The sequence below is a fragment of the Pseudophryne corroboree genome, chromosome 7, assembly GCF_028390025.1.
Source record: "Pseudophryne corroboree isolate aPseCor3 chromosome 7, aPseCor3.hap2, whole genome shotgun sequence".
Lineage (NCBI taxonomy): Eukaryota > Metazoa > Chordata > Amphibia > Anura > Myobatrachidae > Pseudophryne > Pseudophryne corroboree.
The window spans coordinates 171203415-171216132 of NC_086450.1; the positions used below are offsets into that span (position 1 = coordinate 171203415).

At 51.3% G+C, this 12718-nt stretch overlaps 1 protein-coding gene across 1 annotated transcript in view; it reads right to left on the reverse strand.

The window, feature by feature from the left end:
- The window catches only part of UBXN4 (UBX domain protein 4), a 55893-nt gene extending 43388 nt beyond the window's left edge, over window positions 1-12505 (reverse strand). Inside the window, exon 1 of the mRNA XM_063933758.1 lies at window positions 12303-12505. Within this exon, the coding sequence (XP_063789828.1) occupies window positions 12303-12384 (82 nt within the window). The 5' untranslated portion in view covers window positions 12385-12505. The remainder of the gene's footprint in view (window positions 1-12302) is intronic.
- Window positions 12506-12718: the final 213 nt, after the last annotated feature.

The window sequence follows — 12718 nt, forward strand, 5'->3', positions numbered from 1 at the left end:
GGCAAAGTTGTAAAGCCGAGACCCCTCGGGCAGCCGCCCAAGATGAGCCCACCGTCCTTGTGGAATGGGCTTTTATTGATTTAGGCTGCGGTAATCCAACCGCAGAATGCGCCAGCTGAATAGTGCTACAAATCCAGCGCGCAATAGACTGCTTAGAAGCAGGAGCACCCAGCTTGTTGGGTGCCATCAGGATAAACAGCGAGTCAGTTTTCCTGACTCCAGCCGTCCTGGAAAAATAAAATTTTCAGGGCCCTGACTACGTCCAGCAACTTGGAATCCTCCAAGTCCCCAGTAGCCGCAGGCACCACAATAGGTTGGTTCAAGTGAAAACCTGAGACCACCTTCGGGAGAAACTGAGGACGAGTCCTCAACTCTGCCCTATCCATACAGAAAATCAGATAAGGCCTTTTACATGACAAAGCCGCCAATTCTGACACACGCCTGGCCAAGGCCAAGGCCAACAGCATGACCACTTTCCACGCGAGATACTTTAGCTCCATGGTTTTAAGTGGCTCAACCAATGCGACATTAGGAAATCCAACACCACGTTGAGATCCAAAAAGTGCCACAGGAGGCACAAAAGGAGGCTGAATATGTAGTACTCCTTTAACCAAAGTCTGAACTTCAGGCAGTGAAGCCAGTTCTTTCTGGAAGAAAATCGACAGAGCCGAAATCTGGACCTTGATGGACCCCAATTTGAGGCCCAAACGTCACCCCTGCTTGCAGGAAGTGCAGGAATCGACATAGTTGAAATTCCTCCGTCGGGGCCTTCATGGCCTCCCACCAAGCAACAAATTTTCGCCAAACGCGGCGATAATGTCTTGCGGTGACATCCTTCCTGGCTATGATCAGGGTAGGGATGACTTCCTTCGGAATACCCTTTTCCTTTAGGATCCGGTATTCTACCGCCATGCCGTCAAACGCAGCCGCGGTAAGTCTTGGAACAGACAGGGTCCCTGCTGCAGCAGGTCTTGTCTGAGCGGCAGAGGCCAAGGGTCCTCTGCCAGCATCTCTTGAAGTTCCGGGTACCAAGCTCTTCATGGCCAATCCGGAACCCCGAGTATGGTTTTCACTCCTCGCCTTCTTATTATTCTCAGTACCTTGGGTATGAGAGGTAGGAGGAGGAGACACATAAACCGACTGGTACACCCACGGTGTCACTAGAGCGTCCCCAGCAATCGCCTGAGGGTCCCTTGACCTGGCGCAATATCTTTTCAACTTCTTGTTGAGGCGGGACGCCATCATGTCCACCCGTGGTCATTCCCAACAGTTTACCCGCATTTGGAAAACTTCTGGATGAAGTCCCCATTCTCCTGGGTGTAGGTCGCCCATCGGAGAATCCTTGTGGCTTCTGCCATCGCCATCCTGTTTCTTGTGCCGCCCTGTCTGTTTACATGGGCGACCGCCGTGATGTCGTCTGATTGGATCAGTACCGGCTGGTTCTGAAGCAGGGGCCTTGCTTGTCTTAGGGCATTGTAAATGGCCCTTAGCTGCAGAATATTTATGTGAAGCGAAATCTCCTTGGAAATTTCTTCCCTGTGTGACTGCACCCCAGCCCCGAAGGCTGGCATCCGTGGTCACCAGGACCCAGTCCTGTATTCCGAATCTGCGGCCCACTAGTAGATGAGCCCTCTGCAGCCACCACAGCAGCGACACCCTGTTTCTTGCTGACAGGGTTATCCGCTGTTGTATCTGTACATGGGACCCGGACCATTAGTCCCACAGGTCCCACTGGAACGTCCTTGCGTGGAGTCTTCCGAATGGAATTATGCTTCGTACTAAGCTACCATTTTTCCCAGGACTCGTGTGCATTGATGTACAGACACCTGTCCTGGTTTTAGGATGTCTCTGACTAGAGATGACAACTCCTCGGCTTTTTCCACTGGAAGAAACACTCTTTTCTGGTCTGCGTTCAGAAACATTCCCAGGAACAGAAGACGTGTCGTCGGGACCAGCTGTGACTTTGGAATATTGAGAATCCAGTCGTGCTGTTGTAGCACTTCCCGAGAGAGTGCTACCCCCACTACCAACTGTTCTTTGGACCTCGCCTTTATCAGGAGATCGTCCAAGTACGGGATAATAAAAACTTCCTTCTTGCGAAGGAGTATAATCACTTCGGCCATTACCTAGGTAAAGACCTTCGGTGCCGTGGACAACTCCAACGGCCGCGTCTGGAACTGATAGTGACAGTCCTGTACCACATATCTGAGGTACTCCTGGTGAGGGGGGGGAATGGGGACATACAGGTACGCATCCTTGATGTCCAGGGAGACCCTGTAATCCCCCTCGTCCAGGCTCGTAATAAGCGCCCTGAGCGATTCCATCTTGAACTTGAAACTTCTGATATAAAAGTTCAAGTATTTTAATTTCAAGATGGGTCTCACCGAACCGTTGCGGTACCACAACCACTGTGGAATAGTAACCCCTTCCTTGCTGAAGGAGGGGCACCTTGACAATCACTTGTTGTGATTATAGTGTTGAATATCCACCAACACCGTCTCCCTGGCAGAGGGAGGTGCCGGTAAGGCAGATTTTAGGAAACGGCGGGGGGAAGAACGTCTCGAACTCCAGCCTGTACCCCTGAGATACTACTTGAAGGACCCAGGGATCCATGTGAGAGAGCCCACTGTCCGCTGAAATATCTGAGACGGGCCCCCACCGTACCCGGGTCCGCCTGAGCAGCCCCAGCACCATGCTGTGGACCTACCGGACGCAGGGAGGACTTCTGCTCTTGGGAACTAGCTGTGTGTTGCAGCTTTTTTCCTCTACCTTTGCCTCTCGGCAGAAAGGATGAGCCTCTAGCCCACTTGTTTTTCTGGGGCCGAAAGGACTGTACTTGATGATACGGTGCTTTCTTTTGTTGTGGGGTAGCCTGTGGCAAAAAAATTAATTTCCCAGCAGTAGCTGTGGAAACGAGGTCGGAAAAACTATCCCCAAACAGTTTTACCCCCTTATAGGGCAACTTCCATGTGCCGATTCGAGTCGGCATCGCCTGACCATTGCCAAGTCCATAACCCCCGTCTGGCGGCAATGGACCTAGCGCTTATTTTTGACGCCAGCCGGCAAATATCCCTCTGTGCATCACGCATGTATAAGACCACGTCTTTTATATGCTCTATTTTCAGCAAAATATTGTCCCTATCCATAGTTATTTTCCGACAGGGAATCTGACCACGCAGCGGGAGCACTGCACATCCATGCCGAAGCAACGGCTGGTCGCAATATAATGCCCTAGTGTGTGACCATATCTTATAGGGTAACCTCCTGCTTTCTATCAGCAGGTTCCTTCAGGGCGGCCGTACCCGAAGACGGTAGTGCCACCTTTTCTGATAAGCGTGTAAGCGCTGTATCTACCCTATGGGGTGTTTCCCCGCGTGACCTATCCTCTGGCGGGAAAGGGTACGCTGCCAATAACCGTTGTAGAAATTATCAATTTCTTACCGGGGGAAGACCACTCTTCCTCACATCATTTAATTTCTCAGATGCAGGAAAAACTACAAATAGTTTTCTCTCACCAAACACAATACCCTTTTATGTGGTACCTGGGGTATAATCATAAATGTGTAATACATTTTTCATTGTCTCAATCCTGTAACGGGTGGACCTATTTGGAGGGTACACCAGTCTCATCAATGTCGACACTGGAGTCAGTATCCGTGTCGACATCTGTGTCTGTTATCTGAGGTAGCGGGCGATTTTAGAGCCCCCCATGACATTTGAGACGCTGGAACAGGCACAAGCTGAGTAGCCGGCTGTTCCGTGTCGTCGACCTTTTATGTAAGGAGTTGACACTTTCACGTAATCCTTCCATAAGTTCAACCACACCGGTGTCGACCCCGCAGGGGGTGACAACATATTTACAGGCATTCGCTCCGCCTCCACCTCATTATCCTCCACATACCTGTCGACACAGCCGTACCGACACACAGCACACACACAGGGAATGCTCTGATAGAGGACAGGACCCCACAAAGCCCTTTGGGGAGACAGAGGGAGAGTATGCCAGCACACACCAGGGCGCTATATGTCACAGGGATAGCACCTATAAAAAAGTGTTTTCCCTTATAGCTGCATATATGTTGTATACTGCGCCTAAATTGTGCCCCCCCCTCTCTTTTTAACCCTTTCTGTAGTGTATTAACTGCAGGGGAGAGCCAGGGAGCTTCCCTCCAACGGAGCTGTGAGGGAAAAATGGCGCCAGTGTGCTGAAGGAGATAGCTCCGCGGACTTTTCTCCCGCATTTTTATGGAATCTGGCAGGGGTTAATATACATCCATATAGCCCTGGGGGTTATATGTGATGTATTTTTGCCAGCCAAGGTGTTTATATTGCTGCTCAGGGCGCCCCCCCACCCAGCGCCCTGCACCCTCAGTGACCGGAGTGTGTGGTGTGCATGAGGAGCAATGGCGCACAGCTGCAGTGCTGTGCGCTACCTTGGTGAAGACTGATGTCTTCTGCCGCCGATTTTCCGGACCTCTTCTTGCTTCTGGCTCTGTAAGGGGGCCGGCGGCGCGGCTCTGGGACCGGACTCCGAGGCTGGGCCTGTGTTCGGTCCCTCTGGAGCTAATGGTGTCCAGTAGCCTAAGAAGCCCAAGCTGGCTGCAAGCAGGCAGGTTCGCTTCTTCTCCCCTTAGTCCCTCGATGCAGTGAGCCTGTTGCCAGCAGGTCTCACTGAAAATAAAAAACCTAAAACTAACTTTTTCTAAGAAGCTCAGGAGAGCCTCCTAGATTGCACCCTGCTCGGTCGGGCACAAAAATCTAACGGAGGCTTGGAGGAGGGTCATAGGGGGAGGAGCCAGTGCACACCAGATAGTCCTAAAGCTTTCTTTAGATGTGCCCAGTCTCCTGCGGAGCCGCTATTCCCCATGGTCCTTACGGAGTTCCCAGCATCCACTAGGACGTCAGAGAAAAGGGGTTACCCAATTGGCCAGAATTGAAATTAATCGGTGAGTGGAAGAGTCCGTTCCAAATTGATCCCCCAGATCGATCTGAGTCCGGTATATATGAATGTTTAGGAGGTAAGCAGTGTCCCATAGGATAGCAATTACCGCTAGAGGAATCGGTGTTCTTGGATTTTGAATGGTGAGCTCCTCATGCAATGCGGATTGTAGAAGTTGTCGGTCCAATCTGCTATTTAAGTCCTCCAATTCGTATATGGCGATCCGGAATGTGCGTGGGGGGTGGTTCGGTCTTCCAATTAGTAGTCTCTGGCTTTGGGTCCCCTGTGCACCTGACGCGTTTCGCTGCGTTCAGCGAGCAGCTTTTTCTTTTTTTTAAAAAAAAGCTGCTAGCTGAACGCAGCGAAACGCGTCACATGCTGGGTAGTAAGCCTGATCCAGCGTGCAATTGTCTGCTTTGAAGCAGGACACCCAATTTTATTGGGATCATAGAGAACAAACAGCGAGTCAGATTTTCTGTGACGAGCTGTCCGCTTCACATAGATCTTCAAAGCCCTCACAACATTCAAGGACTTTGAAGTGGCAGAGGTGTCGGTAACCACCGGAACCATAATAGATTGGTTAATATGAAACGCAGACACCACCTTTGGAAGAAATTGCTGACGAGTTCTGAATTCAGCCCTATCTTCATGAAAAATCAAATAGGGGCTCTTGTGATACAACGCCCCCAGCTCCGACACATGCCTCGCAGAAGCCAATGCCAACAGTGTGACGGCCTTCCACGTAACAAACTTGACGTCTACGTCCTGTAAAGGCTCAAACCATTCTGATTGCAGGAACTGCAACACCACAATGAGATCCCAAGGTGCCATAGGAAGCACAAAGGGCGGTTGGATGTGCAGAACCCCCTTCAAAAATGTCTGAACCTCAGGGAGAGAAGCCAATTGTTTCTGGAAAAAAATGGATAAGGGTGAAATCTGGACTTTTATGGAGCCCAAACATAGGCCCACATCCACACCTGACTGCAGAAAAAAGGAGAAAACGTCCAATTTGAATTCCACCGCAGGAAATTTCCTGTTCTCGCACCAAGAGACTTATTTTTTTAAAATACGGTGGTAATGTTTAGACATTACCCCCTTTCTGGCTTGGATCAGGGTTGGAATAACCCTATCCGGGATCCCTTTCCGGGCTACAATTTGACGCTCAACCTCCATGCCGTCAAACGTAGTTGTGGCAAGTCTTGATAGACGAACGGCCCCTGTTGGAGAAGGTCCTCGCGAAGTAGTAGAGTCCACGGGCCCTCTAGGAGCATCGCCAGTAGGTCCGGATACCAGGCCCTTCTTGGCCAGTCTGGAGCAATGAGAACTGCTTGAACCTTTTTGCCTTTTTATTCTTTTGAGAATCTTTGGGATCAATGGGAGTGGTGGAAACACGTATACCATCTGGTAGACCCACGGAGTCATCAGAACGTCCACTGCCACCACTTGTGGGTCCCTCAACCTGGAACAATACCGCTTGAGCCTCTTGTTGAGACAAGAGGCCATCATGTCGATTTGTGGAATTCCCCACCGACGTGTCATGCACCCAAACACCTCCAAGTGAAGGCCCCACTCTCCTGGGTGGAGGTCGTGTCTGCTGAGGAAGTCTGCTTCCCAGTTGTCTACTCCCGGAATGAAAATTGCAGACAACGCCACAGCATGTCTTTCTGCCCAGAGGAGAATCCTCGTTACCTCTGACATTGTTGCTCTGCTCTTCGTTCCGCCGGTTTATGTACGTTACTGCCGGCACATTGTCCGATTAAACTTGAATGACTTGATCTTGAAGAAGATGCGATGCCTGTAGAAGGGCGTTGTTTATGGCCCTTAGTTCCAGAATGTTGATCGGAAGAATGGCTTCCTGACTTTACCATTTTCCTTGGAACTGTTCCCCTTGGGTGACTGCTCCCCAACCTCTGAGGCTTGCAGAACCCAATTTTGAATCCCGAACCTTCAGCCCTCGGTCAAGTGAGAAGTCTAAAGCCACCACAGAAGAGAAATCCTGGCTTTTGGGGACAGATGGACCCTCTGATGCATGTGTAGATGCGATCCGGACCATTTGTTCAAAAGATCATGTTGGAAGGGCCTTGCATGGAACCTTCCGTACTGTAGCGCCTCATAGGCGGCTACCATCTTTCCCAGAAGGCGAATGCATAGATGCACCGATATCAGGGTTGATTTCAGGACATCCCGCACCATCGACTGGATCACCAATGCCTTTTCCAACGGAAGGAATACCTTCTGTGCCTCCGTATCCAGTATCATCCCCAGGAACGGAAGCCTCCGTGTTGGTTCCAGATGAGATTTTGGTAGGTTCAGAATACACCCGTGATCCTGGAGTAGTCGGGTTGAGAGGGCAATGTTGTCTAACAACCTCTCCCTGGATGGTGCTTTTATCAGCAGATCGTTCAGGTGCAGAATTATGTTCACTCCAAGTTTGCGGAGGAGAAACATCATCTCTGCCATTACCTTGGTGAACACCCTCGGTGCCGTAGAGAGGCCAAGTGGCAAGGCCTGGAACTAGTAGTGACAGTCCCGTAAAGCAAACCTTAGATAAGCCTGATGAGGCGGCCAAATCGGAATATGAAGGTACGCATCCTTGATATCCAGAGACACCAAGAATTCCACCTCCTCCAGACCCGAGATCACCGCTCTCAGAGACTCCATCTTGAACTTGAACACCGTACGGGTTCAACGACTTGAGATTTAAATGGGCCTTACCGAACCGGTTTCGGTACTACAAACAGGTTGGAATAATAACCCTGGTTTTGCAGCTGAAGCGGAACTGGAACAATGACCCGAGTCTGTACCAGTTTTTGAATCGCTGCCTGTAAAGTCATACTTGCTTCTTGAGAAGCTGGTAAGCCTGATTTGAAGAATCTGTGAGGTGGGAGTTCCTGAAACTCCAGTCTGTAACCCTGGGCTATAAGATCTTTGACCCAGGGATTCTGGCATGACGTTTCCCATATATGACTGAAGAATCTTAAATGGGCGCCCACCTGCCTGTCTTCCAGGCAGTGCAGTCACCGTCATGCTGAAGGCTTAGAGGAAGCAGAAAAGGGTTCTGTTCCTATGAACCTGCAGTTGCTGGTTTTCTGGGTTTACCTCTATTGCCATTGAAGTCCGTAGAAGAACCTTTGGTTTTGTTTTTAAACTTCGCTGTCCAAAAGGACTGCAGAGTTGGAGCAGAGTAGGATTTTGTAGCCGGGGGAGCTGCGGAAGGAAGGTATGTAGACTTGCCCGCCGTAGCCTTGGATATATACGTAACCAGTTCATCTCCAAAAAGGGCTTCACCTGTGAAAGAAAGGCTTTCCACGCCTTTCCTGGAATCTGCATCCACTGGCGTAGCCACAAGCCCCTGCGTGCTGACACTTCCATGGCAGTGGTGCCTGCATTCAGTAAACCAATTTCCTTTATGGCCTCCACCATAAAGTTAGCAGAATCCTGTATATGCTGCAGGAGTAAAATTATCTCCCCCCTGGATAAGGAATCTAACCCATCAATTAGATTACCTGACCATTTTGCAATGGCCCTAGAGATCCATGCACAAGCTATAGTGGTTCTCTGGGCCACCCCCACAGCTATGTACAAAGATTTGAGAGTGGTCTCAATCTTGCGGTCTGCAGCATCCTTCAAGTAACCTGCTACAGGAATAGGTAAAACTATCTTACGTGACAGTCTAGAAACCGATGCATCAACGATCGGAGGATTTTTTTCCATTTTTTCCTATCATCCTGAGAAAACAGGAAGGATGTGAGTAACCGTTTTGGGAACTGAAACTTCTTGTAAGGATTTACCCAAGTTGCTTCAAATAGGGAATTTAATTCCTTAGATGCAGGGAAAGTAGCTGAGGATTTCTTTTTCACATTAAAGTAAGATTCCTCCTCGTCCTCTGACACTTTATCAGGAATGTGCAGGACATCTCTTATAGCTACTATTAGGGCCTGTGACAAAACTGCATCCCCCCCATCCTGAGTCCACCTCACCCTCCTCTGAGTCGGATACATCATTATTATCGGTGTCAGCCTGCATGATTTGGGCCAGAGTACGTTTCTGTGGACAAATGGCAGGTGTCTGAGACGCTGGAAAGACCACTGAATCTCTATTCATGAGCTGCGGGTCTGTACGTTCGCCGTGGTGGGGCTTTGCGAATAGGACCCTCAGGAGCTCAGTGTCCTGTCAACGGGGAATGGGACCATTAACCCTAGGGAGGGAGGGAGGTAGGCCCGTCCCCCCCCCAAGTCCCACGAAGCAGGCAGGCAGGCTGGTGCCAACCAGACTTGCCTGAAAATAAAAAATAGAAAATAAATGCAGAAAACTCTTCAGGAGCTTCCAAAGCGTGACCGGCTCTTCTGGGCACATTTTCTAGACTGAGTCTGGTAGGAGGGGCATAGAGGGAGGAGCCAGCCCACACTATCAAATTCTTAAAGTGCCCATGGCTCCAAGTGGACCCGACTATACCCCATGGTACTAATATGGCCCCAAGTATCCTCTAGGACGTAAGAGAAATCCTATTTTCTTATAAACTGCATACAACAGAATATGCAAATTAACCAATCAATAGTTGCCAATTACACATACAGATGTGTCCTCTTACATCCTTGCTGCCGAAAATGTGTCTTAGTCACAAGGTCGTGCAAAAGGACGAACAAACAGATCCTGCTGATTAAAATGACATGCAGCATGCCTATATTCTGTGTATAATTGAGGCTGTATCTGCTTCTGAAATGCCACGTTAGTGTTTTCCAGGTAACAGTGTAGCATACCATTTTGCATGCAGATACAGTTGCAGTCACACACAGAATATAGGCATGCTGTAAATAATTGTAATCAACCAGATTTGCTTGCGCATCCTATTGCATTACTTTGCGGGGGGAGGAAGGGGGGACATAAAAAGATGCTCGGCACTACCGAGTCACACGCCATTATGTGTAATGCGACTTGTAGTGCACTGAGCAAAGATGTGAGAGGAAACATCTGTGTGCAGCACAGCTTCCTGAAATGCATTTCCAGCATTAACCCCAAGCACCCAAAATGAATCACAGTCATCACTCAAACACTGTAACCTGTATCTGCATTGTGTGTTAAAAATGTAATTGTTGAAACAACTTTATTTTTATACTTGTCCCACAAGCACAGTCATCCCACGGCCCTGTCAACCCACATGTCCTGCCTACATCCCACACCCACTACTCCCTATCAACTCTCCCTGTCGTTCCCAGTCCCACCACACTGCCTGCCAGTCCCAATACTATGACAAAGGTCACTCCACATTGCCTTCCCCAAGACACCTTTCACTGCACTATTCCGACACCACATATTCCTCATCCCAAGACACTGGATCTCCCAAACTGCAGATACTCCACACTCTCCCCAACTCGTGACTCCCATACCCCCATACTCTCTCCCCATCCCACAACTCCCGTACCCCCCCACACACTCTCACCATCCCTCAAATCCCCACCCCCACCCGTCGCTACTCATCCCATGATGATCCCAAAAGCATCATCACAACCCAGTGCCAAGAGCACTGTCGCTCTACACTGTCCACTGTAAAACACCTGTCGCCCCACACTGCCTGACCCAAAGGCAACTGCTACCCCACACTGCCTGACCCAAAGGCAACTGCTACCCCACACTGCCTGACCCAAAGGCAACTGCTACCCCACACTGCCTGACCCAAAGGCACCTGCTACCCCACACTGCCTGAACCAAAGGCACCTGTCACCCCACACTGCCTGAACCAAAGGCACCTGTCACCCCACACTGCCTGAACCAAAGGCACCTGTCACCCCACACTGCCTGAACCAAAGGCACCTGTCACCCCACACTGCCTAACCAAAAGGCACCTGTCACCCCACACTGCCTAACCCAAAGGCACCTGTAACCCCACACTGCCTAACCCAAAGGCACCTGTAACCCCACACTGCCTAACCCAAAGGCACCTGTAACCCCACACTGCCTAACCCAAAGGCACCTGTCACCCCACACTGCCTAACCAAAAGGCACCTGTCACCCCACACTGCCTAACCAAAAGGCACCTGTCACCCCACACTGCCTGACCAAAAGGCACCTGTCACCCCACACTGCCTAACCAAAAGGCACCTGTCACCCCACACTGCCTAACCAAAAGGCACCTGTCACCCCACACTGCCTAACCAAAAGGCACCTGTCACCCCACACTGCCTGACCCAAAGGCACCTGTCACCCCACACTGCCTGACCCAAAGGCACCTGTCACCCCACACTGCCTGACCCAAAGGCACCTGTCACCCCACACTGCCTGACCCAAAGGCACCTGTCACCCCACACTGCCTGACCCAAAGGCACCTGTCACCCCACACTGCCTGACCCAAAGGCACCTGTCACCCCACACTGCCTGACCCAAAGGCACCTGTCACCCCACACTGCCTGACCCAAAGGGACCCGTCACCCCACACTGCCTGACCCAAAGGGACCCGTCACCCCACAATGCCTGACCTAAGGCCTCTGTCACCCCAAAGGCACCTGTCACCCCACACTGCCTGACCTAATGCACCTGTCATCCCACACTGCCTGCCCCAAGGCACCTGTCATCCCACACTGCCTGCCCCAAGGCACCTGTCATCCCACACTGCCTGCCCCAAGGCACCTGTCACCCAACACTGTCTAACCAAAGGCACCGGTCACCCCACACTACCTGACCCAAAGGCCTCTGTCACCCTACACTGTCTGACCAAAAGCACCTGTCACCCCACACTGCCTGAACCAAAGGGACCCGTCACCCCACAATGCCTGACCTAAGGCCTCTGTCACCCCACAATGTCTTCCCCAAGGCCCCTGTCACACCACACTGCCTTCCCCAAGGCCCCTGTCACACCACACTGCCTTCCCCAAGGCCCCTGTCACACCACACTGCCTTCCCCAAGGCCCCTGTCACACCACACTGCCTTCCCCAAGGCCCCTGTCACACCACACTGCCTTCCCCAAGGCCCCTGTCACACCACACTGCCTTCCCCAAGGTCCCTGTCACACCACACTGCCTTCCCCAAGGCCCCTGTCACACCACACTGCCTTTCCCAAGGCCCCTGTCACACCACACTGCCTTCCCCAAGGCCCCTGTCACACCACACTGCCTTCCCCAAGGCCCCTGTCACACCACACTGCCTTCCCCAAGGCCCCTGTCACACCACACTGCCTGACCAAAGGCACCTGTCCCCCAACACTGTGACCAAAGGCACCTGTCACCCCACACTGTCACACGACTCCAATCCCTACAGACAGGAACAGCCCCTAGACCCAATCACTCTGTGACTCCTATACAGAGCCAGACTGACACACGTCCCCTGATAGGCTGTAGCTGTGTTGCCAAGCGTCATCTGTCTCCTTACCCGCCACGAACACGACAAACACGGAGCTCATCTGTTTGGCCGCTGCAATGGCCTCCGGTATGGAGCCCTGAAACCACAGCATGTCGCCGGCCTGGAGCTCTCCCACAGCCAGGCGCCTGTCACTGCTATCCGGACCCACAGCGATGACGAAGCGCAGAACAGATCCTAACGCAGGAGTACGTCATGACGCAGCACGTTCAGGTCCCGAGAGGCCACGCCCCCAGAGCATGTGCATGCACGAGAGGTGTGACTATCCTGAACACGCCTGCACGTTGTCAAGGCAACAGATGCAGCAAAGCTGCGACAATGATGCGCTTAACACTTTATGGATTGAATCCATTGTTATGTTAGTCACCTTGTTGGCCTCGTTCAGAGATGGACGCTGCCTTAGCTGTGAAAATATTTAAATGCTAATA